Source organism: Pan troglodytes, chromosome 7 (genome assembly GCF_028858775.2).
Source record: "Pan troglodytes isolate AG18354 chromosome 7, NHGRI_mPanTro3-v2.0_pri, whole genome shotgun sequence".
Taxonomy (NCBI): Eukaryota; Metazoa; Chordata; class Mammalia; order Primates; family Hominidae; genus Pan; species Pan troglodytes.
Window position 1 is genome coordinate 153,877,309 of NC_072405.2, and position 26,114 is coordinate 153,903,422.

The 26,114-nt window shown below is 58.1% G+C and overlaps 1 protein-coding gene across 3 annotated transcripts in view; it reads right to left on the reverse strand.

The window, feature by feature from the left end:
- Positions 1–26,114, reverse strand: part of ZC3H3 (zinc finger CCCH-type containing 3) — a 115,250-nt gene that overhangs the window by 84,372 nt on the left and 4,764 nt on the right. For 2 of the 3 annotated variants that reach the window (XM_063816627.1, XM_063816628.1), the window contains exons 2-4: positions 18,340–19,356; positions 14,971–16,288; positions 13,232–13,428 (exon numbers count right to left, since the gene is read on the reverse strand). In XM_063816627.1, coding sequence (XP_063672697.1) covers positions 13,232–13,428; positions 14,971–16,288; positions 18,340–18,892 — 2,068 coding nt within the window. In that variant the 5' untranslated portion in view covers positions 18,893–19,356. Of the gene's footprint in view, positions 1–13,231; positions 13,429–14,970; positions 16,289–18,339; positions 19,357–26,114 lie in introns of those variants that run through there. The other variant, XM_519998.9, reaches the window with a different exon arrangement.

Consider the following 26,114-nt stretch of genomic DNA (forward strand, 5'->3'; position numbering starts at 1 on the left):
ACAGAACCTGAGCCCCCTCATCCTGATAGTCCAGGGCCCCTCAGGGTCAGGGGCTAGTGACGGGGCAATCTGCCACACGCCCTGCCCAGAGGCGCCCCAGACTGGGCCTCTTCTTCCTGGAAGAGGTGCTTTACCTCCTCCTGCTTTCAGCAGTGCTGGCCACTATTCCCTCATCAACCAGCACTCTGGTGGGCAGACCCTGGCTGGACCACCTGGCCCCCACACCTCCCACTGCACACAACCCTCCAGGTTTGCTCCACGTCCCCAGGGGCTATAGCAAAGACAGACACACGATGAAACCAAGCTCACCTGCAGCACCAGCGGCTCAGAGCCAGATGGGGGTCCCACAACAGCAGGCAGCTTCAGAATGCTGCCGCCACGCCCCTGCAGTTCATGTTTTCCCGGTGCCCTGTCTGGAAGGTGATCTCAGGGAGGGTGGTGTTTGCAGCCATCTTGGAAGACACTCCCCGCTGCAAGCTCCATGTGGCCCTACAGACGGAAGCCACCTCAGGACAACTGCCACCATCCCTCAAGCACCAGCTTGGTGAGCTCCCAGAGGCAGTAGGAGACCACAGCTCAGGGTTCCAGGACATCCGTTTGAGGACCCCTGTCCTCACCCAGCTTGGGCAGGCAGACCCTCTGCTGCATTCTAGGGAAGTGGCCACCGCCAGGCTTCACGCCACCAGGAGTGCATTCTCCGCAGGCTCCCCACCCCTGAATCACCCCGAGATAACGCAGAGGGCAATCAGCAGGAGAAGAGCTGCTGCCTCCCACCGCTGACCCGCTAGAGCCAGAGCACACTGAGACGCAGCACAACGCTCCAGGGCCAACTGAGTCAGAGCGGGGCCGCAGGATGACGGAGAGCGAGCTGGCATGGGCTGGGGGCGGGTGAAGGACGGGGCCTCACTACAGGCCCCACAGGGCCATGTCTGAGCACCCAAGGCCAGCCAAGCCCCCGAGGCAGCCTGGATGCCAGGAGTCTCCCAGACACAGCTAGCCAGCGGGGGAGGGCGCAAGCCTGGAACAGAAGTCTGTGTTCCCTGGGGGCCCCGTCTCTCCCGGGCAGCCTCCCCAGCCCCTAATGGGCAGGAGGGGCAAGTGTGCCTGGGAGAGACACTGGGCACAGTGCCCCTGCAGTGCCCACAGCCTGTTTCAGGATGGGCCCTGGAGCAACATGGCCGGCACAGAGCAGACCATGGTGGGCTCTGAGCCCCACTCCCTCAGTCCTCCCCACAACTCCAGCAGGTGGGGACACAGTCCCAGAGTCCACAGTTACTGAAGCCAAACAGTCTATGACACCAGGCCCTAGGGGAGAGCTCCCTGGGAGTCTGGGCTAAGGTTCCCAGGGCCCTGACATGTGCCATGCTCTGCTAGGAGCCAAGCCACTGCAAGCGCAGGACAGCCTCAGTACTTCATGCCTGACTGCGCTGGTCAGACACACTCGGCCGAGGGGCCAAGAGATCACCGCCAGCTGGTCGGCCTCAAAGAAACCCCAGCTGGGCCAAGAGGCCGCAGCCTCAGAGCCGGGCCCCCAGCCCATCACGCTAGCAGCAGGCAAGTCGCAGAGGTGGGTCAAGGAAGCGGCCAACAGCAGCTGGCCCCTGGCCCTTGGGGAGGAGACTGGCCCCTGTGAGCTTCAGGCACACACCTGACACCTGCACTGGGCAGCACCTTCGAGGCAAAGGGGAGTGAGCTGCGCTGTGCTGCACTGGTGGCCGTGCGGCCCTGGCCTTCAGCTCCCCGGGGGAACAAGAGGAATAGGGAGGGCAGCTGATGCTTCTGCCCACAAGACCCTACAGCAGGGCACCTGCCAGCCACGCTCTGCCCCAAGCCCATGCTCGTGTCCACGCTGTGCAGACCAACCAGTGGCAGAAGCTGGCACATGTACCAGCCCCTGGATCAAAGGCACCAGAAGGGAGCTTGGGGCCCCAGGGCTGATCTCCGAGACCAGGGCTCTGTAATGGACACTCGAGCACACCAACAGCTAACTTGACACTTAATGTCTGCAAGCTGCTAAACTTACGGTCATCATATCTATAGCCACACACTTCCCTTGAAATGCCATCTACTCTCTCCGTGAGCCCCAAGGCCCAGGCCAGGCAGAGTCGCACCTCGCCATCTCCAGCCAAGCCCAGACACAGCCACGGCACTTGCTTGGCTTATCCTGGCCTGGGTGACATCTCCCAGCAGCGCTCGGCCTGCCCTGAGGCTCCCCCAGAAGCTGGTGACGGTACCAGCCTCCTGCTGAGTGAAAGCTCCTGACGGCAGGGTCAGCACAGCCTTGGAGAGCCACAGGCGAGGGGACCAGAAAGGAGGGCCCTGAGGGGTGGCAGGTGGTGCAGGCACAGGCGTGGGCGCGGTCTCCTCTTCAGGATTCCTGTGGCCATCTAGAAGCCCTGAAGAGGGACACATGGCCCAGCCCTTTCCAGAACAGCTGGGCCCAGAGACTCTGTGTCCCTTCCCAGGCAGAGCCACCCAAGGGACCCCACAGCACGGAAGGGAGAGGTCTCAGCTGGGAGCCGGGAGAGGAGCGTCCCTGGGGCCCATCCTGAGGGGGCTCCTTGCATGTCGCCCTGCTCCCATGAGGACACGGACCAGAGGCTGCAGTCACCGGACTCAGCCCTGGAAAGAGGGGGCTCCAATCAAGGGTGCCACAGACAGCCCTGGTCTTCCTGCTATGCTTTCCCATGCACCTCTCTACAGGAAGCACAGTTTGACCAGCTGGGATGCCACCACTCAGCACCCACACAGTGACCAGAGCTGGCCATTCACTGCAGCAGTTCTGTACCAAGGGACAGGATGGGACAGGAGGACAGGGAATGGGCCAGGCCATGGAGGCGGGCAGTGCCTCTGCACCACTCTCCCAGCAGGCCTCCCCACCCAGCTGGATGCCACGCCTGCCACACAACCCCAAGCCTGCCGTCCTCCTGGGCCTGGCACTGGCCCCGCTTCAGCGGCATCGGCCTGCGGCTGGCCCAGAGCCCAGGGTGCTGGCACTGGTGCTGACGATGCAGGGGGCCTGGAGAACCCCCACAGCCACCATAGTTCAAGTCCACCCAGGGCCACACCAAAACCCATGCTAGGATGCAGGCTGCTGCCCCAATGGGGCCACAGAGGGCACTGACTTCAGTGGGGGTCCAGTGGGAGAGGCCCTGGAGAGACCCTGGCTGGACATTCTCTGTCTGCCATCAGGCAAGAGCCCAGCACCTCCCACCAAGAGTCACACCCATGACATCAGGGCCTCGCCGGGCTGGCCCACCAGTCACAGTCCCAACATAGCCCCAGAGCTCAGCGGATGCCCAGTGAGCAAGGGCAGGGCCAGTTCTGGAGAATGAGTGGCAGGAAGACCAGGTGCCTGCGGGCAGGAGACACTGGGCTGGGGCTGCTTCCTCTCCCAGTCCTGCTGCTGGTGCCGAGCAGGAGACCCCTCAGGGAACCAGGACTTCCTTCCCATCAGGACCCCGCCCAGCACGCGATTGGACTTGGTGTAAGGGGAAACAACCAGTGAGGATCACGGGGTTCCCAGACGATGCCCAAGTCCACATGGACTCTGACCACACCCAGCTTTGCCACGACCCACCTGTGGGACCACAGCAGGTGCCCTCAGGAAAGGGTCAAGGTGGAGAGACAGAGGAGGCTGGCAGGGGCCACTTACGGGCAGCAGATGGGGCACAGAAGGCTACAGCCCCAGCAGGGGCCTAAACAGGGGCCCAGCAACATCCTGACCCCATGCAGAGAAGGGGCCAAATCCCAGAAGGCGCAGGCCACATTCGTCCCCAGCTGGAAAGCCGCCTCAGTGCCCAGAGCCACACCCACTCCCCAGTCCCTCAACAGGAGGCCAGCTGAGGCTGGCAGAGCCATGCCCCCATTACTTTGGTGGGAGAACCGAGAGCTGGTGAAAAGACACCGCCAGGAGGCAAGCAGGAGGCAAGCAGCACAAGCCCTGCTGGCCATGCCTGAAGATAGACCCCTGAGAGGCCGGCACAGGAAGAGGACAGGCGGGCAGAGTGGGAGGAGGACCAGGCCAGCAGGGGTGGCCATCGGGACGGCCCTGTGCCGTGCCCACCCGCCACCCGAGCACTTGGCAACGTGCCCCTGGCTGCCTGGTGGGGGTTAGCAGGTGGTGACAGAGCCTGTGTCCTGCACCCCAACACCCACTGCCTGGTGGACTCCTGAGAGAGGCCACCAGGGTGAGGGACCTACCCAGGCTCTCAGACAGGTGTCCTGCACTTGATTCAAAGTCTGCCAAGACACGTGATTGGGGGGATGTGCCAGCCCTGGGCTGGGAAGAGAGGGACAAGAGGACTACCTCAATCCATTCAACAAAAGGAGCAGCCCAAGCTGTCCCCAGCCTGGGGACCCAGGGTCCTACGGCGGTATGAGTTCTGGCTCTCCTGAGAACGCCACCCTGCCAGGGCAGCCCAGGTCTTCAGCTTGGCACCCGCAGCGCAGTGCAGCACCACCACGGCACACACGCGATCCCACGCCAGTTCTGTGGAGTAATTAATTAGCACAGCCACAACCCACGCAAAACTGGAGGCCGCCGGCATGCCTGATAATTTATGCAAGATTCAAAGATCGCTGTGGCTGCCTTTCCTGAAGCCTAATTCAGCATTTTCTTTTTCTCTTATGAAAGCAGGACTCCAGATCTAACTGCTCTCATGCCTTTTCACGGGGTTCACCACAGTAAAATTGAATAGCCCAGCTGCACACAGCAAGCAATGGTGGATCACATACCCCAGAGGCGCCAGGCAGAGCCTCCCAGGTGGGCAATGCTGGCCGGCAGCACAGCCCAGCAGGAACATCACACCGGGCCAAAGCACCCAAAGGCACCGCTCAGCCCCACAGCAAACACTCCTGACCCCATTCACAGATAGGGCACCGAGCACCAGCAAGGAGAACGGGCAGACGGGGCCAAAGTCTCCCACCAGGCCACGCCCACACCACGCCTGGGGGCTCATAACCCTGCCTCCTGCATCCAGCAAAGGTCCAGGCCTCCAGCACCGGACACGGGGCTGCTCCCCAGTACCTAGCAGCATGGGACAGGGTGCCTGCTCCTCACTCTCGCTGGGGCCAGGGGAGTGTCTCCGGCCCCTCTGGCCCTGGCACCCTCCCCCACTGCCAAGACACAGCAAGCCCACCCTGGCACCCACCCTGCGGTGCACCTCGGGCCCTGGGTGCTCCTGCCTCCTCGGGGGCCGCCACTCGTCTCTGCGCAGGGCAGGGGAGCCATCTTGTTTCCGACCACAGCGCTCCAGCTCCCCACAAGGCTGGGACCCAGACCCAGCCAACTCACAACAGAAGCCAGGCGGCACTGCCGAGGCGCTGTGGGGCCAGCGGCCACGCCTCGGCCAGGCAGCGACAGACACCCTCCACGGTCAAGCTTCCGTCCTCAGGCTCTGTGCAGCAGGTCAGGGCTCCACCCATGCCTCACATTCCATCCACGGCCAGCCTCCCAGGGAGATCGCCAGGCTCAGAAAGGCCTCCCAGCAGCCTGGCACAGGAGGTTACGGCGAGGATGGCACAGAAACCAGCCCCTCTGCGGGAGGCCGGGGATCGAGGCTGGTGGCACTCGGCCCACTTGCTCACTGAGCCTCCGAGTGCTGCTGCCGACCTTCACCGGCCTGCACGTCTCAAAGGGGCAGGACAGCGTCGGGGCAGGGAGCCCTGTGTGGCTTTTCCTCCTGGTGGGCAGCCCTCTGCCAGGCCCTCACCCCTCGGTTGCCCGCTAAGCATGGTGACTGCCCTGCCTTCCTGCCCATGGCCTGCCCATGGGGCCTCCTGAGGGAGCGAGGCCCTCCCTTCTGCCCAGGTCCAGTCCTCTGGGAGGGGGGGCGCCTCACCCACACCAGGAGCTGCCGCAGCCTGAGGCTCACGTGCACGCAGGGCAGCCAGGGTGCTCCCCACAGCATCTTCTTAACAGGCAGGACGGACAATAAGCCGGCAATTCCTGCAATACAAAACACGAGGCAGGAGGAAGGAATGCCCATGGTGGCGGGGCGGCTGGCACGCGATCTTAGAGGAGCTGGCCTGGCAGAATGGACCAAGGCCCACCTCACAGACTCCCGAATGAGGGGAGCAAACTGTGCACACCTAAGGGTGGGGGACGGGCCTGGCCAGAGGTTGGGCCTGGTTGGAGCAAGCCGGGCCTTCGAGGTGGGGCAGGGCCAGTCGAGAGAAAGCGGTTGGGTTTTTCCCATGCACTGGAATCCACAGGCTGCGCTGGTCACCGGGAGAAGCCGCTGGGGACAGAGGGGCAGAGGGGTAGGGGGCCATCACACTCCCAAGCTGGTGCCTGCTCAGTGACACCCCCATAAGCATCTGTGGCCAAACAGTGCAAAGCCACAGCACGGGCTGGGTGCAGAATCCACCCAGGCCTCTGATGCCAGGGCTGCGTGGCAAACCACCCCCTCTCCAAGGCACCGGGAGGCAACACAGAAAGGATCATGTGCACAGGGAGGACCCAAGGACACAGGAGGGCCCCAGGTACCTCGGAGGACTCAGAGAGGTCACATGAACAGCCGTCAAGGCAGGCCCTTCTGAGACCGAGCAGTCAGGAGGCAGCGTTCAAGGAAATGTCGCACCACAGTCGGGGGGAGACCCCACACAGGACTGGGCGGGCGGCCAGGGCTCTGGGGAGGCTGCCTTTGGCTTCACCAGGGCTAGAGGGTGAGACCCAGTATCCAGAGAGCGCCGTGTGCCTGAGGGACCCCAGCCACCTGGGTCCTGCTCTGGGGCTGGGGGAAGCCACAACCACCTGGTGGCAGGGAGGGGCCGAGGGCCAACAGCTCACACAGGCTCTCCCTAAGCACTTCCTCAGAGAAACTCGGACTCAGGGAATGGGCATCCAGGCCCCAAAAGAGTCACCCAGGCAGGACAGCCCTGGCACCTAGTGACACCAGCCAGAGGTGGGTCCAAGACCCACGCCTGCCCTTTCTGCCAGTGAGCTGGGGTGAGTGGAGACTCCACTTCTCGTCTGCGAATGCTGACAGCAGTTCCTCCACACCCAGGGGCGGGCACGGCAGACTGAGGGACGGGTAGGAATCGCCCTCCGTGTGTACAGCAAGCTCTGGGCCAGAGGCAGATGCCCGGCCTGGCTCCTTTCAAAGCCTGGGCAGCCGGCAGGCCTCGACCCAGCCTGGTTGTCCACACGAGACCACCACACAAGCCAGGCCCTTTCTGTCCACCACAGGTGTGCCCAGGACCTGCCAGGCCCGCACCCTCCACCAGCACACTGGCGACAAGTCTGGGAAGGCGGCTGCTTCCCAGGCAGGGCCCTGGGCTCATTCCAGGCCATGGGGGAAGGGGGCAGGACACCGGCATGCATCCACCATCCTGGGTGGGTGAAGCAGAGAGGGCCCTCCCACTCCAGCAGATGACGACACCACTGCCTACCCACCTACCACGACTTTTCCCTGGCGTAAAATAGCAGACGTTTCCATGTGGCTGGTAGGAGTCCCATCACCTCCTGCCACCAAGAAGCTCCCCAGCCTGGGCACATGGTGGTGGGTGGGAGAGCTGGCCCTCACTCCTGGCCTGGCCTGGAGTGTACAGCCTGGACAGCATCCCTCTGCACAGGCCGGCCAGGCTTAGGGAGTCATGCCTGTCATCTCAGGGTGGCCGAGCACAGCGACGGGCCCCAGGAGGATGTACCACGAAGCTGGCCCCACTTCCCCCGCACCACAGTGAGAGCCTGGCCACAGTGCTCAGCCGTGTGTACTGTAAACACTGTACTCGAGAACACGAATTGCCACAGTTATGTGAGTGGCAAACAGGACACCATTTTTCAGACTCCGAAAAGGTTTTCATCTCTTCCGCCCAAATGCCCCTTCTAGCATCGGTCCACCAGAGACAGATCAACCCAGGCAGGTCTCTACTGCAGCCTCCAGCAAACGTTACTCGCCCAGGCCACCCTTCTGGGGCTGTCTTCTATCTCCTTTTTTTTTTTTTTTTTTTTTTTTTGAGACAGGGTCTCATTCTGTCACCCAGGCTGCAGTGCAGTGGTGCGATCATGGCTCACTAGAGCCTCAACCTCCCAGACCTCAGCAATCCTCTCACCTCAGCCTCCCGAGTAGCTGGCACTACAGGCGTGTGCCACCACGCCCGGCTAATTCTCGCGTTTTTTGTAGAGATGGGGTTTTGCCACGTTGCCCAGGCTGGTCTTGAGCTCCTGGGTTCAAGTAATCACCCGCCTCAGCCTCCCAAAGTGTTGGGATTCCAGGCATGAGCCTCGGCGCCCGGCCAGTGTCTCACATCCTCATCCCCCAGCTGCCAACAGACCCATCCCCAGGAGAAAAGGGAAGGAAGAAACGGAAGGCAAGGGGCACACTGACAGCAGAGGGAGAGACCCCCAGGAATCCCCTGCCCCGCCCCCAGCCGAGGTCTGACTCCAGGCCCAGAGGACTTCGGAGGGCCGGGAGAGGCAGGGAGGGGAGGAGAGGCACCGAAGAGTCAGGCTGAAACCTTCCAAACAGTCTCAGTCCCCAGGCGTGAGCGGCCACAGTGCTGCTGAACAATGCACTTTTGAATTCAATTAAAGCGATTATCTGTTGTGCCAAATAAATTGTGTACAGCATATATCCTGCGGCACTTTACACCTCCAGGCTCATTATTCCCTAACTGTTTCCTCCTGTTTATGCCTCTCAAATTAAATTGCTGATAATATGCGCCAAAATAAAAAATGAACGCACCTTGTCCCAAGAAAATTGATTCTCCCTCTTCCTGAACTGGCAATGGCCAGGTTTTATATACTCTGTTCTTGGTGATCATTAGTAATTCAATTTTCTTTTTATTAGCGCCCTTATCTGCTGAGCAATATAGTGGCAGGCCTGACCTCTTTCGCACGGGTAAATGTTTAAAATCTTTTCCCTGATTAATTTTGCCAGTTAAGAAAAAGAGGAGAAATGGCCCGGCTCTTAGCCATCACAATGAATAAAGCTTAATGTTGATTGTGATGGAATTTCTAATGCCAGGGAAATTGATTGAACGCGGCAATTACGCTGCAATAGTAACTCAGGGGAGATGGGATCGCTTTCTCCTGGCCGTAGCCTTTTGGTTATTTAAAATAATCCAATTTGCAAGGATAATTATGTATTAGCGTTTTATCTGCCACTTGAAATGAACAGGGGAGTTTCGATACTGGCCCAGCATTAGCAGGTTATTGCTGCAAATTACTTGGTATCTGCTTTCTTTCACATAAAAAGGAAATTAGGCGATCAATTACCAAAAAAGGGTGGACGGAGGCGATAGGAGGGGCAAGCATGCCCTCTGCTGGCCACTGGGCCGCACGGCAAGGCTGAAGTGCGGCGGGGAAGGGAGGCGGCAGCAGGGCTGCCTGGCAGCTTTCAGAAGCCCCTGTCCCTGGTGCATAAGTCCACAGGGCAGTCGTCCCCAGCTGGACACTGGGACACTGCCGTCTCCTTGAAGAGGAGAGGTGGAGCTAGAACTAAGCTTTTGCTGGGCAGAAAATGGGGAAAGAAAACTCCAAACAGCCAAATGAAGGAGCAGTCCCACCTGGCTGCCCCATCCACAGCCCACACGACCCCAGCATCCAGGAACGAACTCCCCGGCCGATGGAGGCCTTGGCCACCCGGGAGGGCTGAAGGAGGGCCTGGGAAGGGCTCACTGGCTCACCAGAGCGCTGCAGCGTTCAACGAAACAAAGCTGGCCCTGCCCAGAAGCCCACTGGCCAAGGCAGAGGACAGGCAGGCCTCAGTTCTTAGGCAGGCAGGCATGGAGACAGTGGGCCTTGCAGGAGGGCACCTGCGGGAGCCACTCAACAGCTTCCTGGGCCCCAGCCTCCCATCTCCTCAGCAGACGCCCTGGCCACGCCCACCTCCCCTGCGGCCAGCTTGGAGTCTCACGGTGGCTGTCTCTGGGGTCAGCCGCCTGAGTGACCAGGCCAGGACGCAGGCTCGGCCTCTCACCTCCGCGCACATCTCCACGGGCTCCCTGCCTGCTTGAGAGCCTGCGGACTCCGCTCCTTGGCCTGGCGTCAGTGGCCTCACGCACAGGCCCTCCCGACTCTGCCCACTCAGGCCTGCCAGACACCCCGGGGCCCTGGACACGCCCCTCCCAGGGTCCTCCCCTGTCCCTCCCTGGCTTCCCAACGTAACCAGAACCAACCCCCCGTTCCCTCCTGTGGCCTACAAGACCCTTTCCCAGGACCCGGTCCCTCTGCCCCGTTGGCTGCATCCCCTCCAAGCCACACTCCCAGATGGTGAACTGGCCCCACAGCCTCCTTGTGCTCCAGAACACAGTAAGCTCGTTCCCACCTCCACGTCGGCCTCAGAGCTGAGCCCTATTCGCTCCTCTCTGCTCAGGTCACCTCCTCAGAGAAGCCCTCCCACTCGCCAACCACCTCTCTGCAGCTGGCCCTGTGCTCTCCCCCTGCCTGTTCCTCAGAAGGCATTTTCCACCCAGGAGCACCTTCCTGGCTGATGTACAAGCACTCCAGTGGCTGCCTGTCTCCACCACTGGAAGGCGGCTCCAGCCTCATCATCTCTTCACCTTCACTGCAGTATCCCCAGGAGCCGGCAGGCTGCCAGGCACAGTGACTCAACCGCGCTTGCCAGTTGGGCCAGTGGTGGGCAAGTGAGTGGGACGCCTTCCCCACCCCTTCCTCAGACAGGACCCTCTCCTCTCACTCCATGCAGCCGCCACGCTGGTCTTTTTTTTTTTTTTTTTTTTTTTTTGAGACAAAATGTCACTCTGTCGCCCAGGCTGGAGTACAATGGCACGATCTAACCTCTGCCTCCTGGGTTCAAGTGATTCTCCTGCCTCAGCCTCCCGAGTAGATGGGATTACAGGCGCTCGCCACCACACCCAGCTAATTTTTGTATTTTTAGTAGAGACGGGGTTTTGCCATGTTGCCAAGGCTGGTCTTGAACTCCTGACCTCAGGTGATCCACCCGCCTCGGCCTCCCAGTGTGCTGGGATTACAGGCATGAGCCACCACGCCCAGCCTCACGTTGGTCTTTAACTATGAGTTTGGCTGGGCACAGTGGCTCACACCTGTAATCCCAGCACTTTAAGAGACTAAGGCAGGAGGATCACTTGAGCCCAGAAGTTCAAGACCAGCCTAGGCAACAAAGCAAGACCCTGTCCCTACAAAAAAATTAAAAATTAGCCAGGCACAGTGACATGCCCCTGTAGTCCCAGCTATTCAGCAGGGTCACTTGAGCCCAGGAGGTTGAGGCTGCAATGAGCTGTGACTGCACCACTGTACTCCGGCCTGGGAGGGAAGCAGGGCCCTATTTCTAAAAACATTAAAAAAAAAAAAAAAAAAACGATGAAGTGAGGCAGGACCGCAGCAGCCCCTCAGCTGTGCACTCCGAAATGGTCAGCCGGTGAAGCTGGTGGCCTCCCAAACCCACTCTTCCTGGCAGGAGTCCGGGGGGCGCCGAGCAAGGCCCCACCAGCAGGAAGCAACCTCCCCCATCCCCTGCCTATGCCCCACTCTACTAGAGGCCTGAAGAGGGAGCAGGCCAGGTGAGCAGGGCTGAACCTGCACCCAGTGGGGAGCCTCTCACCCCAACCACCACGCCATCTGCAAGCCTTGGCCTCCTAGGGCTCAGCAGACCCTGCTGGCCTCCCAGAGCTGGACACCTCCCCAACCCCTCCTCCCCAAGTGACCAGGGGATACCGCCAACTGTCCAAGCCACCCCTACCATCCACTCCCAGACAAGCCCACGACCTAACCGCCATCCGGCCACCTCACTGTGGCCACCAGGGACCGCATGGGTCTCTGCTTGCTCCCTGTCACCAGGATGAAATCCACATGTCCTGGCGTGCAGCAGGTGTCGGCTAACGGGGTACAGCCGACCAGCGCCCCCAGCCCCACTTCCTCCCACCCCACTGTGCTGCAACACCCGGCTGCATCGCCCCATTCAGCCCTCCACCTGGGACCCAACGCCCTGCCCTCCCGCAGCAGGCCCCACACGGCTCTTGGGCCTGCCCAGGCCCAGCTCCTTCCAGAGCCGTCTGAAGCCTCCCTAGATGACAGTACGCTTGGCTGGGTTTCTTTTTTTTTTGAGACAGAGTCTCGTTCTGTCGCCCAGACTGGAATGCAATGGAACGATCTCGGCTCACTGCAACCTCCCAGGCTCAAGCAATTCTCCTCCCTCAGCCTCCCGAGTAGCTGGGATTACAGGCATGTGCCACCATGCCCAGCTAATTTTTGTATTTTTGGTAAAGATGGGGTTTTGCCATGTTGCCCAGGCTGGTCTTGAACTCCTGGCCTCAAGTGATCTTCCCACCTTGGCCTCCCAAAGAGCTGGGATTACAGCCATGAGCAACCGCGCCCAGCCTTGGCTAGATTTCTGAGCACCGGTTCCCAGTCGGAGTGCCCAGGTCCAAGCCTGCTCAATCCCCAACACCCCACCTTCTCCAGATGTCACAGACACGAGCTCGGGAAATCACTGCCCTAACGCGCCCAGCAGAGCCCCAGAGTCGCACAGGACCAGGTGCACAAAGACGAACGTGGCTCCACGCTGACCCCCACAGTGTCTGGGGGGTGCCACACCCAAGGGCTCTAGACCCTCACCACATACCCCCAACCACGTGCCCGCCTGCAGGCCGCTCCCCCAGTGTGTCCTGGCAAACATCACCGCAGTGGGGGTCAACCTCAAAGGCGCTACGCCCCACAATCTGCAGGCCGGGGCCTTCCCAGGCCACCACAGGGGCTCTCAGGGGCTCAAGACCAGTTCTCTCCAGGCGTGACTGGGCACACTTAGAGTGGTACAGCAGGAGACCAGACCAATTCTTTCAGGCCACTCAAAAAACTCACACAGTACCATGTGACACTCAGAAAGGGCAGGGCAGGTAGACCTGCAGCCCCAGCCAGCTGAGCACAGAAGGGCCCTGGAGGAGGCAGAGGCCTGGGGGTGCCCAGCGCAGCACAAGCGAGGGCTTCACCCCTGCTTAAGGGCTCAGCAGCCGCCGCCCTCTTCTCCCTCAGGAGGGACACAGCTGGGTCCATACCAAGGGACACACAGAAGAGGCCACAGCACCTGCCCAGCAGCACATCCCACACCCAGACTGCAGGGCGCAGCATCCGGGCCCTATCCTCTATCTGCCAGCCCACCACCACCCACTGTCTGCCAGGCAGTGCCCTCCCAGCCAGGGCCTCTACCAGCATGAGGCAGGGAAGGTGCCCATGGCTCCTAACAGGCCAGCATATCCCGTCAGGCAGGCCCAGCCCCAGTGCCCAGCGCCCCTGCTCCCAGCATACCTTCCTTGGTGGGGAGGTGGGCCCGGCTCGGTGGCAGGCGACATAGTCGGTGCGTGGTGACCTGTACCAGGCCCTTGTTGGGGGTCTTCTTCAGGACAGGGCTGCTCTTCCCCCTGAGGGCCTGTCTCCGCCGGAGGCTGAGGTGGCTCTTGGCGGTGGTGGCAGGTGAGGTGCTGCTTTTCTTGTCTCCAGGAAGGCTGTGGAGACAAAATACAGGCAGCTCTCAACAAGCCCTGGGGGTTCTGCCCACCCACCCTTCCTCACCAGGACCCGAGGAGCGTGGGAGCAGCTCCTGAAGGCCAGGACCAGGCCTCAGCGGGTCCTTTCTGGACCCTGCCTCCCTCAACCCATGGCGGCCCTGCCCACCCTCCACAGCCAGGCTGAGGCGGCAGGCTTGGATCCACAATCCCAGATGACCCCAGAACCAGGGCAGGCTGCCATGCTCCCAGGGAGAGCAGAGGGGCCTCAGTGCTCCGTCCCCACCCGCATGTCCACCCCCTCCCCATCTGCCCAGGAAAAAGGAGCCTCTACATGGGGCAAAGAGAAGGGTCGACATCCCTGAGGAGAGCGGCCACCGGCCCCAAGTGGCCTGCCAAGCCCCTCAGTAAGGGGGCAGCTTCTCCACGCTCCCTCTCCACACTTCCTGGACAGAGGGAGCTGCCAGCATGGTTTAGAGCAGAGTTGCCACCGAGAAACAGCCAGGAGCGGGAGCCGGGTGCCCATGCGCCTCAACACGGCACCTATCTGGGGGACGAGGGCCAGAGAGAATGAGCTACACGAGCCAGCAACCTAGACCAGACGGCAGGGCGCCACTGTGTCTGATGACGAAGGCAGGACCTCCGCCCTCTGCCCAGCAGGTGCAGCCACCACCTTAGCTGCCAACCTCATGGAGTCCCTGAGCCCAGACCAAGCACTGTGCCATGACACCATCTCTGAGTCTCATCACAAGTCCGCAAGGGTGGAGGCCGGGAGAGATGTGCGCCAAGCAAGTGAGTGACTCTGCCTGGCTGCCTGGCCAAGGGGGCTGGGACCTAACACCAATCTGCTCGCCCTGGGACCAAAGGCCAACTGCAGCCTCAACACTCCGCGAGGGAGGCCACAAAGCCAGGAATGCCTAAGGAGGCTCCCGCCTACCAGCAGCCCCCGGCCCCTGCCCACTCAGCCCAGCTGGAGCAGCCCTCAGCCTGAGGGCCAGCAAAGGCCAGGCCTCCTGGAGCCCAAGCCCTAGACACGGGGCATGCAGGAAAGACCAGGCACCCCTGGCAGGGCCCAGAGCTCTGGTCCACCTCCCAGCACAGACCCGTGGCCGGCAGGTCCAGGCCAGGGGCAGACACACTGCTCTCTGTCCCACCATCCCCCTGGGGACACATGGACCCTGGACTGGTCCCTGGGAGCTACTCCCCCTGCGCCTGGCCTGGCACAAAGCCTTCCCTCTGTGAACCCTGTGCAACTGGAACGGAAGCTGCCCCCAGCGAGCTGCTTGTCTCTCACTGGCAGGAGAAAGGATGGGCTGGCCAGCAGTGTGAGGGACGGGAAACCTGTCCCCTAAGTCTATGCCGGCCAGGGCCCCGGCCCCAGGCAAGCCCAAACCACCACAGCAGCACTTCCTGCCTCATTTCTTGCTGGAAATGTGAACGCAACTGCAGGCAAAGCTCCGAGCTCAGCAGATCCATTAGGGGTGCCAAACAAACCCTCCTCACAGCCCCTCACACTCTACTGCAGCCGGCCGGGATGCCCACCTTGTGCTGCCGCGTCTCCGGATGATCTTGGTGCGGCTCTTCACTTTGTAAGCCGAGAGCGGGGTCTCCCCAGAGAGGGGCTTCAAGCCACTGTGTCCTACTGCTGGTCTGTCCCCCGACGGGGACCTAGACAGGACTGGGGAGAGCTGGGAGGCATGGTCCTTGCTGCCGGCCTCCGACTGCCAACGGAAGGAGGAAGAGGAGGAGGCAGAGGGGCTGGAGGCCTTCCACTTGTACTTGCTGGGGGCAGACCCTGGCTTGGAGGACGTGGCTGGCTTCCTGGGCTTGGGCTCTGGGTCAGCTATGAGCTGCGGCTTCTCCACCTTGTTTGCCATGCCAGCAGAGGCCTTGCACACATTCTCTGCAGCCACTCTGGGACTGAGGGCCCTCCGAGCAGCCCGGGGACTCTTCGCGGAGGCAGCCACCCATTTGTAGTTGTTTTTCCGGAACTTGTTAGTTCGACAGGTCACAACCGGCGAGGCCTCCCGGGCCTGCCTGGGTCCTGAGGCCGGTCTGGCGGGGCCCCCCACTGAGCCAGACGGAACTGGCTGATCTGTGTGGCCAGCATCTACTCTCCTGTCCCCAAGGAGCTGTGGAGCACAGCTGGCCACGGAATGAGAACCCAGCTTCCGGCCCAGGGCCACGCCAGTGCGTGGGGGCAGAGCGGAGGATGGGAAGCTCGCCTTGACGGCAATCACGCTCTCACTGACTGTCCGGTGGGGCTCCCGGGGGCTGTCGCCCACACTGCCCACTGACTTCACCATCCTGGGCTTACCAGGCTCCTTCTGGCAGACCAGAAGAGGATCTTCCACACTGCAGGTCCCCCTGGCTCTTGTTGGCCTCGAGGGCTGCAGCTGTCCCCGAGGGGGCTCACCTTCACCTTCCCGGGGCCTTTGGTCACTCCAGGGGTTGTCCTCATATTCTTCCAAAGAGCCCCGCTGGGCCCCTGAGGCACTGGCAGAGCCAGACTTTGATGGCGGTTTAACTTTGATGACCACGTTCTGACCCTGACTGAACTGGACCTGTCTCTCAAGGACATGCTGCTGCGGGACAGGAGCCTGGCCCCCCCGGGCCCCGTGCAGCGGCCGCACAGCATGGTCGGCAGGAGGGTCTGAGGGTCCCGGGGGCCGATTCACGAGGGAGTATTTCTTGCGCCACGAAGGCCCATGGTGGGAAGAGTAGCCCCTCCGGCTTGGACGAGGGTAGCGGGCACTAAAGGCTCTGCCACTGTGGTAAGTGGGTGGCTGCCACCCAGAAGCTGCTGGGGTACCAGGGGCCGGGGCATTGCCGTGGAGGGTTTTGTAGTCATCAATCAGACCTGAGAAGACAGAACCACAGGCCCAGTTAGCCAGAGGGTAACCACGATAATCATGACTACCCTGGAAGGGCATCAGCTGGCAAGATACCCCCAGATCCCATCTCACTTCTGAGCCCCTGCCAGTTTCAGGAGGGGCAGCCCCCAGAGCCTGGGACTCACTGACAACTCAGCCCGCGTTACCTGGGCCTGTCGCTTCTATGAGCCTTTTCTCCATCAGCTCCACTTCAGTCCTACTTCTGCCTGCTTCACACAGAAATGAACCGTGTGGTGTAACAAGCCTTATTTGCTGGTCTACTGAGTCCACAGTCATTTGCTGAGACGTGTCACTCAGTCTGAAGAAAATCGCAATGATCCCCTCTGCACTGTTTGAATCAGAGGGGACAAGTGGCCGCACAGGCCCTCTGGCTTGCCTACAGATGGAAAGGAGTCACTCCACTGAGCGTAACAGAACTGACACTCTCGAGGACCCCACGCCTGACAAGAGGAAAAAATACTAGGAGCAGAGGCCATTGCTCTGCCAGATTCATAGTCTTCCCTGCAGAATAGGAGACAGCAATGGGCTAGAGTCCTACTGCAGTGAACTGACACAACCACAGGACTTTCCAAATAAGTCCCTGGATAGCTACCCCGGTGCAGGAGGGCCAGGAACACAGGCAAGGGCGGCAGCAGCCAGCCTCCCAGTTATCAGCATTTCCCCACCACAGGCCCTGCCCCCAGGGGCACAGAAAGCCACGTCCAGACATATTGACGCCCCAGAGCAGGTGTGACGGGAGCTCAAGAAGTGTCCCCAAGTGGGAGGCAGCCCACCTGGCCTCTTATCCATACACACTTTCCCAATCCTTAAGTCTTCCCTTTGTGAGAGTAAAAGCAAAAAGGATTTTTAATTTTTAAAGTTTTTTTTGTTTGGTTGGTTTTGGCTTTTTATTTGAGATGTGGTTTTTCTCTGTTGCCCAGGCTGGAGTGCAGTGCCCAATCACGGCTCACTGCAGCCGGGACCTCCAGGGCACAAGCAAACCTTCCACCTCTGAGTAGCTGGGACTACAGGCGCAAGCCACCACATCCATCTCACTTTTTAAAATTTTTCTGTAGAGACGGGCTCTCGTCATGTTGCCCAGGATGGTCTCAAACTCCTGGGCTCAAGCCATCCTCCTGCCATAGCCTCCCAAAGTGCTGGGATTACAGGTGTGGGCCACTGCGTCCGAACATGGATTTTCTTTTTAAGTTTAGAAAGACCAATTTGGGTTTTTTAATGTTTAAGTGTGGAAGCTGAAGCCTGTTCAGTCTGCGCCTGGAATGGCAAGGGGAGTGTGACTGTTCGGAGAAAAGGGGCATCAAAACCGGGCGTTGAGGCTGGGAGCTGTGGCTCATGCCTGTAATCCCAGCACTTTGGGAGGCCGAGGCGGGTGAATCACCTGAGGTCGGGAGTTAGAGACCATCCTGGCCAACATGGTGAAACCCCGTCTCTACTCAAAATACAAAAATTAGCCAGGCGTTCTGGCGCCTACCTGTAATCCCACGTACTCCGGAGGCTGAGGCAGGAGAATCACTCGAACCCAGGATGAGGAGATTGCAGTGAGCCGTGATCGCGTCACCGCACCCCAGCCTGGGTGACAGAGCAAGACTCTGTCTCAAAAAAACCGGGCGTCAAGGAAGGAACCCGCGTGCGCCCTTAGCCTGCTCTGCCGAAATGAGCCATGAACTAGTCCCAGCCCCGCAGTGGGGCGCGGGGAGAGAGACTGGGCGCCGGGGGACGCGACAGCCCGTGGTGGTGGGGAGGGCCGCCGCCCCCCGCGGGTTACTAAGCGACGGCCCTGCCTCCACCCTCTGCAGCCCCAGCAGGGCCGGCACCACTCCCTCGACAAAGCTGGAGCCGGGGACTGACCCGGGCCCTGAGCCGGCCCACAAGTCCTGGCGGACCCTACCGTCCCCCACCCCAGCCGCCACCCAGAACACGCGGGCGGTGAGCGACCCCTTCGACAAGGGGGCAGGGGACCCGCCGCGCGGTGAGGGGGAAAGAAGGGGACTCGCGTCCCGGCCCCGGCCGGACCTACCCTGCAGTAGGCGGATCTGCCGCCGTAATATCTCCTTTTCCTCCATCTCCCGAGTCCGCGACGGCCGGCCAGGCCCCCACGACGTCATCGCTACGCGACCTTTTTCCCGCGGGCGGGGCGGAGCGGGCCAGGGCGGAGCTGCCAGGAGTAGGCCCGGATGTCTGCCGACCGCCGAGGACTCGCCGTCGCCCTGACAACGGCAGCGGAGAGGCAGAGCCGCGCACGCGCAGAGCGAGGCGGGGACGTCACTAGTGAGCGCCGGGAAGTGGCCTGGTAACGGCTGGGAAGGGACTGCTTGGGCTCTGGGAGGCCGCGCGGGCCCAGCTTGTGCAGTCCGGAATCGCGTCCCCCTGGGAGACTTGGCGAGGGGCGAGACCTGGGGCCCACCCAGCCCATACCGCAGTTCCTTCCCACAGTCCCTGCGTTTCATTTCGCCCCAATTGAGTGTTGGGGGGGGGGGTCTACGCGGGGACCCATGGGAGAAGGGCCAGTTAACAATTACTCTTGACCCAGGAGGGTCTGTGAAACCTCTTACTGTGGCCAGAGAAGACATCGGAGAGCAAGGTTCCCTGGATAGACATGTTGAACCTCTGAAAACGTGAAAGTTTTTTAGTTCGTCATTGGAAACATGTACAAGTGTAAACCTCTGTGCGCTGTTGGTGGGAATGTAAATGGCGCAGCACCGCAGAAAACTATGGAGATTCCACAAAAGGTTAAAAGTAGAACTACCGGATATGAGGGCGATCTGGCTGCGACACCTATCATCCCATTGATCGCCAGGGTTGATTCGGCTGATCTGGCTGGCTAGGCGGGTGTCCCCTTCCTTCCTCACTGCTTCATGTGCGTCCCTCCCGAAGCTGCAGCTCAGTCGAAGAGAACGACCATACCCAATAGAGGAGCTGGGCTTCCCTGGTAGAACCTCCAAACAAGCTCTCAAGGTCCATTTGTAGGAGAAGGTAGGGTAGTCAAGATTCCAGACACATCCAAATGAGGCGCTGCATGTGGCAATCTGCCTTTCTAGGAGAAAACAAAAATGGAACTACGGTATGATCCAGCAACCCTACTTCTGGCTATATTCCCAAAAGAATGGAAATCAGAGACTCAAACATATTTGTGCCCCCATGTTCACTGCAGCATTTTTCCCAATAGCCAAAAGACGGAAACAACCCAAGTGTCCACGGGTGGATGGAAGGATAAACAAAATGTGATCCATACAAACAATGAAATATTTTTCAGCCTTAAAATGGAAGGAAATTCGGCCGGGCGCGGTGGCTCACGCCTGTAATCCTAGCACTTTGGGAGGCTGAGGCGGGCGGATCACGAGGTCAGGAGTTTTGAGACAAGCGTGGTCAACATGGTGAAACCCCGTCTCTGCTAAAAATACAAAAAATTAGCCAGGTGTGGTGGCGCGCACCTGTGGTCCCAGCTACTCAGGAGGCTGAGGCAGAAGAATCGCTTGAACCCAGGGGGTGGAGGTTGCAATGAGCCAAGATCAAGCCACTGCACTCCAGCCTGGGCGACAGAGCTAGACTTTGCCTCAAAAAAAAATAAAAGGAAAAAAAGAAGGAAATTCTAACACAGGATACACCATGGATAAACCTTGAAAACACTGTGCTTTGTAAAATAAGCCAGTCACTAAAAGACAAATCTTGTGTGATTCCAGTTCCATGAAGTATCTAGAATACAGATTCCTAGAGACAGAAGGTAGATTAGAGGTTCAGTGGCTGGGATAAGGAGGAATGGAGAAATGTTGCTTAATGGGTGTAGGCTTTCTGTTTGGAGTGATGAAAAAGTTTTGGAAGTAGTGGTGATGGTTACACAAAATTATGACGGTAATAATGCCACTGAATTGTACACGTTAAAATGGCTAGGCTGGGCTGGGCGCAGTGGCTTATGCCTGTAATCCCAGCACTTTGGGAGGACGAGGCGGGCGGATCACAAGGTCAGGAGATCGAGACCATCCTGGCTAACATGGTGAAACCCCGCCGCTACTAAAAATACAAAAATTAGCTGGGCATTGTGGGTGCCTGTAGTCCCAGTTACTCGGGAGGCTGAGACAGGAGACTGGCGGAGCGAGACCCTTTTTTTTTTTTTTTTTTTTGAGACTGCAAAGCCCTTCTTAAGGTTCTGTACCAGCACTTTGGGAGGCCGAGGTGGGTGGATCACCTGAGGTCAGGAGTTAGAGACCAGCCTGACCAACATGGTGAAACCCTGTCTCTATTAAAAATACAAAAATTAGCTGGATGTGGTGGGGGGGCGCCTGTAATCCCAGCTACTCAGGAGGCTGAGGCAGGAGAATCACTTGAACCCGGGAAGCCGAGGTTGCACTGAGCCAAGATCGCACCATTGCACTCCAGCCTGGGCGACGAGTGAAACTGTATCTCAAAATAAATAAATAAATAAATAAATTTCTTCAGGCTGAAGAGGATACAATATGGAGACTCAGATCTACAAGAAGAAAGAGTATAGGAAATGAGAAGTGTGTTAGGAAATGAAAATGTTTTCTCTTTTCTCTAAAACAAGTAGCTGCAGCAAAAATAAGATACTAAGGTTTCTAACATATGTAGACGTGAGACACATGGCAACAGTGACGCAGAGGACTCCCGTGCATGGTGCTTCTGAGGAGACACCTGTGCACGCAGGTAAGGACGCAGTCCACAGCCTCCACCCAGCCCGCCTCTGTCCTGCTCCCAAGGCCAGCACTAGCGAGGCTAGTGTCACTCCACCTCACATACAGTGATGGGCACTGTGAGGGCTTCTCTAGCGGCAGCAGCAAAGGCAGCTTGCTGGCTGGAGAGGGCTGGCTCCCCGAGCAGAAGGGTGAATGAATGGAGGCTGGGAAGTCCAGGCAGTAGAACAGGCTGACTCAGGCCATGGGAGCCCCAGCCAGGAGTCCCACGTAGCCCAGATGGATCTAGGAGAGGCGGAATCCATGTGAAACCATCTTTGCTTCCTGCTGCCTTGCAGACCCCATCCAAGCGCCACCCAGTCCTGTCTATCCTCCCTCCTCATCCTCCTCCTCTCCCGTTGCAACTCTCCCAGCTGAACACTTGGCTAGAGTTTCTGCCTCTCTCCCTCCAGGCAGCCTGCGAGTGGCCTGGAGACAAGCCCATGGGTGACTCTGGAGTGACCTATGTGCCAGGACATGGGTGACCATGAGAGGACTCTGAGAATGAATGGGATGAAATTTCCCACCATGGGGCTTGATGAGCCATTGTGCAGTGGACTAGCCCTGTCTCGTTTCCCTTGAGACTCTTGTGACCACTACCTTGTGACAGCCGGGACTGGCCTGCCGGACCATGACCAGCACATGCAGAGCACTGAGAACGGAATGTTTGCGCCCCCACATGCTAAATTCATCTGTTGAAATCCAAACCGTCAATCTGATAGAATGAGGAAGTGGGGCCTCTGGAAGGTGGTTAGGTCATGAGAGTGGAGCCCTCGTGAATGGGACTAGTGCCCTATAAGAAGCAGACAGGACGGGCGCGATGGCTCACGCCTGTAATCCCAGCACTTTGGGAGGCCGAAGCAGGTGGATCATGAGGTCAGGAGTTTGAGACCAGCCTGACCAACATGGTGAAACCTCATCTCTACTAAAAATACAAAAATATTAGCCGGGTGTGGTGGCACACACCTATAATCCCAGCTACTCAGGAGACTGAGGCAGGAGAATTGCCTGAACCCGGGAGGCAGAGGTTGCAGTGAGCCGAGATCACGCCATTGCACTCCAGCCTGGGCAACAGGAGCAAAACTCCATCTCAAAAAAAAAAATAAATAAAACAAAACAAAAAAAAACAGAGGCCGGGCGCAGTGACTCAGCCTGTAATCCCAGCACTTTGGGAGGCCAAGGTGGGTGGATCACGAGGTCAGGAGTTCGAAACTAGCCTGGCCAACGTAGTGAAACACTATCTCTACTAAAAATACAAAAATTAGCCAGATATGGTGGCACGCACCTTTAGTCCCAGCTACTCGAGAGGCTGAGGCAGAAGAATCGCTTGAACCCAGGAGGCGGAGGTTGCAGTGAGCTGAGATGGTGCCACTGCACTCCAGCCTGGGTGACAGAGCAAGACTCTGTCTCAAAAAAAAAAAAAAAAAAAAAAGCAAGACATTGAGACATTGTGGCCGGGCGCAGTGGCTTACACCTGTATGTAATCCCAGCACTTTGGGGGGCCCAAGGCAGGTGGATCACCTGAGGTCAGGGGTTCAAGACCAGCCTGGCCAACATGGTGAAACCCCGTCTCTACTCAAAATATAAAAATTAGCCAGGCATGTTGGCACATGCCTGTAGTCCCAGCTATTTGGGAGACTGAGGCAGGAGAATCACTTGAACCCAGGAAGTGGAGCTTGCAGTGAGCCGAGATCATGCCATTGCACTCCAGCCTGGGCGACAGAGCAAGACTCTGTCTCAAAAAAAAAAAAAAAAAAAATTGCCGGGCATGGTGGCGGGTGCCTGTAATCCCAGCTACTCGTGAGGCTGAGGCAGGAGAATCGCTTGAACCAGGGAGGCAGAGGTTGTAGTGAGCTGAGATCATGCCACTGCACTCCAGCCTGGGTGACAGGGCGGATTTCTATCTCAAAAAAAACAGCAGCAGCCAGAGACTACCTCTCTTTTTTCTCCACTGTTAGATGTGAGTTCTAAATTTCTTTTCAAAGAATCAATATGTCAATATGTTCAGTTCGTTGCCTCCTACTTTTAAACTTAACTTCCTCATAAAGCAACCTTTTTCGATCACCTGCTCCACCCTGACTCATTCCAGTTACCTGCTCTGTCATAACCATTTTTCCCGCCAAACCACTCACCCCATCACTCTCTTTAAATCAGCCAATCGGAATTATTTAGCCTGTGCGGTCTAACCCTAGCTAATAGGGGAACAACACAGCAACAGGGGCCACTTGCGTCAGGGATAAGAACCCCTTCCCCTCCCGTGTCCAGGTGTGTGCTCACCATTGCTCCATCTGTAAGGGTGCACCCTTCTATAGAAATATCTTGCCTTGGTGAGAATTAAAAGGAAAATGTTATATTCGAGTGCTAGTTCTTTTGCAGCACTGAAACTTTATATATAACATCCACCATGTGATAACACAGCAAGATAACAGCTGGGCCAGGAACGGTGGCTCATGCCTGGAATCCCAGCACTTTGGGAGATCCAGACAGGCAGATCACTTGAGCCCAGGAGTTCAAGACCAGCCTGGGTAACCTAGTGAAACCCTGTCTCTACAACAAAATACCAAAAATCAGCTGGGCATGGTGGTGCGTGCCTGTAGTCCCAGCTACTAGTGAGGCAGAGATGGGAGGAGTGGTTGAGCTCAGGAGGTTGAGGCTGCAGTGAGCTACGATCACACCACTGCACTCCAGCCTGGGCAACTGAGCAAGATCCTGTCTCAGAAAAAGAAAGCGAGAGAGAAAGAGAAAGAAAGGAAAGAAAGGAAGACAGCTGACTGTGTGTCTGTGTGTCACAGGGCAAATCCCCAAATGGGGGCTCAGCCCGGGAGGCCACCTGGGTTCTTGGCTTCACATAGGAAATAATTTTTTTTTTTGAGACAGAATTTTGCCCTTGTTGCCCAGGCTGGAGTGCAGTGGTGCAATCCCGGCTTACTGCAACCTCTGCCTCCTGGGTTCAAGTGATTCTCCTGCCTCAGCCTCCAGAGTAGCTGGGAATACAGGCGCACGCTACCACGCCTGGCTAGTTTGTGTGTTTTTAGTAGAGACAGGGTTTCACCATGTTGGCCAAGATGTTCTTGATCTTCTGACCTTATGATCCGCCTGCCTTGGCCTCCCAAAGTGCTGGGGTTACAGGTGTGAGCCACCGCACCCGGCCACAGGAGAGAACTTAAGAGCATGCCGGTTGACGAAAATGAAAGCAAGTTTATCAAGAAAGTAAAGGAAGGCCAGGCGCGGTGGTTCACGCCTGTAATCCCGGCACTTTGGGAGGCCAAGATGGGCGGATCACGAGGTCAAGAGATCGAGACCAGCCTGGCTAACATGGTGAAACCCCGTCTCTACTAAGAATACAAAAATTAGCCGGGCGTGGTGGCAGGCACCTGTATTCCCAGCTACTTGGGAGGCTGAGGCAGGAGAATGGCGTGAACCCAGGAGGCGGAGGTTGCAGTGAGCCAAGATTGGTGCCACTGCACTCCAGCCTGGGCAACAAAGCGAGACTCCGACTCAAAAAGATAAATAAATAAATAAAAACAGGAAAGGAATAAATGGGTGGCTATCGATAGCAGAGTAGCAGTGTGGGCTGCTTGACTGACCCTTGTTACGATCATTTCTTCATTATGTGCTAAACCAGCAGTGGATTACTCATGAGTTTTCCAGGAAAGGGGTGGGGAGTTCCTGGAACGGATTGTCCTCCCCCTTTCAGACCACATAGAGTAACTTGCGGAAGATACTGGCGTTTGTAAACCGTCATGGTGCCGGCGGGAATTTCCCGTAGTATGCTAACGTGTTGCAATGAGGGCACAGTGAGCCGTGAGGATGAACAGAGGTCGCTTTCATCACCATCTCAGTGTTGGAATGAGACCACCACTTCTCCTGTTGTCCTTCCCAGCTTCTCCCCCACCTCCCCTTTTCCCTAGTTTATAAGACAGGAGAAAAGGGAGAAAGCAAAAAGTTGGAAAGAAACAGAAGTAAGATAAATAGCTAGACGACCTTGGTGCCACCACCTGGCCCTGGTAGTTAAAATAATAATAATAACATTAGGCCGGGTGTGGTGGCTCACGCCTGTAATCCCAGCACTTTGGGAGGCCGAGGCGGGCAGATCACGGGGTCAGGAGATTGAGACCATCCTGGCTAACACGGTGAAACCCCGTCTCTACTAAAAATACAAAAATTAGCCGGGCGTGGTGGCGGGCGCCTGTAGTCCCAGCTACTCGGGAGGCTGAGGCAGGAGAATGGTGTGAACCCAGGAGGCGGAGCTTGCAGTGAGCCAAGATCACGCCACTGCACTCCAGCCTGGGTGACAGAGCGAGACTCCGTCTCAAAAAATAATAATAATAATAATATTAACCCCTGACCAAAACTACTGGTGTTACCTGTAAATTCCAGACATTGTATGAGAAAGCACTGTGAAACTTTTTGTTCTGTGAGCTGATGTATGTAGCCCCCAGTCACGTTCCTCACACTTAACTTGAGCTATCATGACCCTTTCCCGGGGACCCCTTAGAGTTGTAAGCTCTTAAAAGGGCTAGGAATTTCTTGTTCAGGGAGCTCGCCTCTTAAGACATGAGTCTGCTGATGCTCCCAGCCTAATAAAAACCTCTTCCTTCTTTAATCCGGTGTCTGGGTTGTTTTGACTGCGGCTCGTCCTGCTACAGTATTGATGGGTTTTGACTGGCTTCTTTACCGCAACCCGCTTTATCAGTGGGCTCTTTGTGACCTGTATCTTGTGAAACAAGTCGTGCTGAACTCCCATCTCATGGAAACCAGGAAGTGGACCTCACCAACAACCCAGCCAAGCTGGCACTTTGCTCTCAGACTTTCAGCCTTCAGAATTATGAGAAATTTCACTATCTAAGCCACTGATTCTTTTTTTTTGAGATGGAGTTTTGCTCTCATCACCCAGACTGGAGTGCAATGGCGTGATCTCAGCTCGCTCAACCTCTGCCTCCGGGTTCAAGTGATTTTTGTGCCTCAGCCTCTTGAGTAGCTGGGACTACAGGCACCTGCCACCACGCCTGGCTAATTTTTTTTTTTGAGACGGAGTCTCGCTCTGTCGCCCAGGCTGGAGTGCAGTGGTGCGATCTTGGCTCACTGCAAGCTCCGCCTCCCGGGT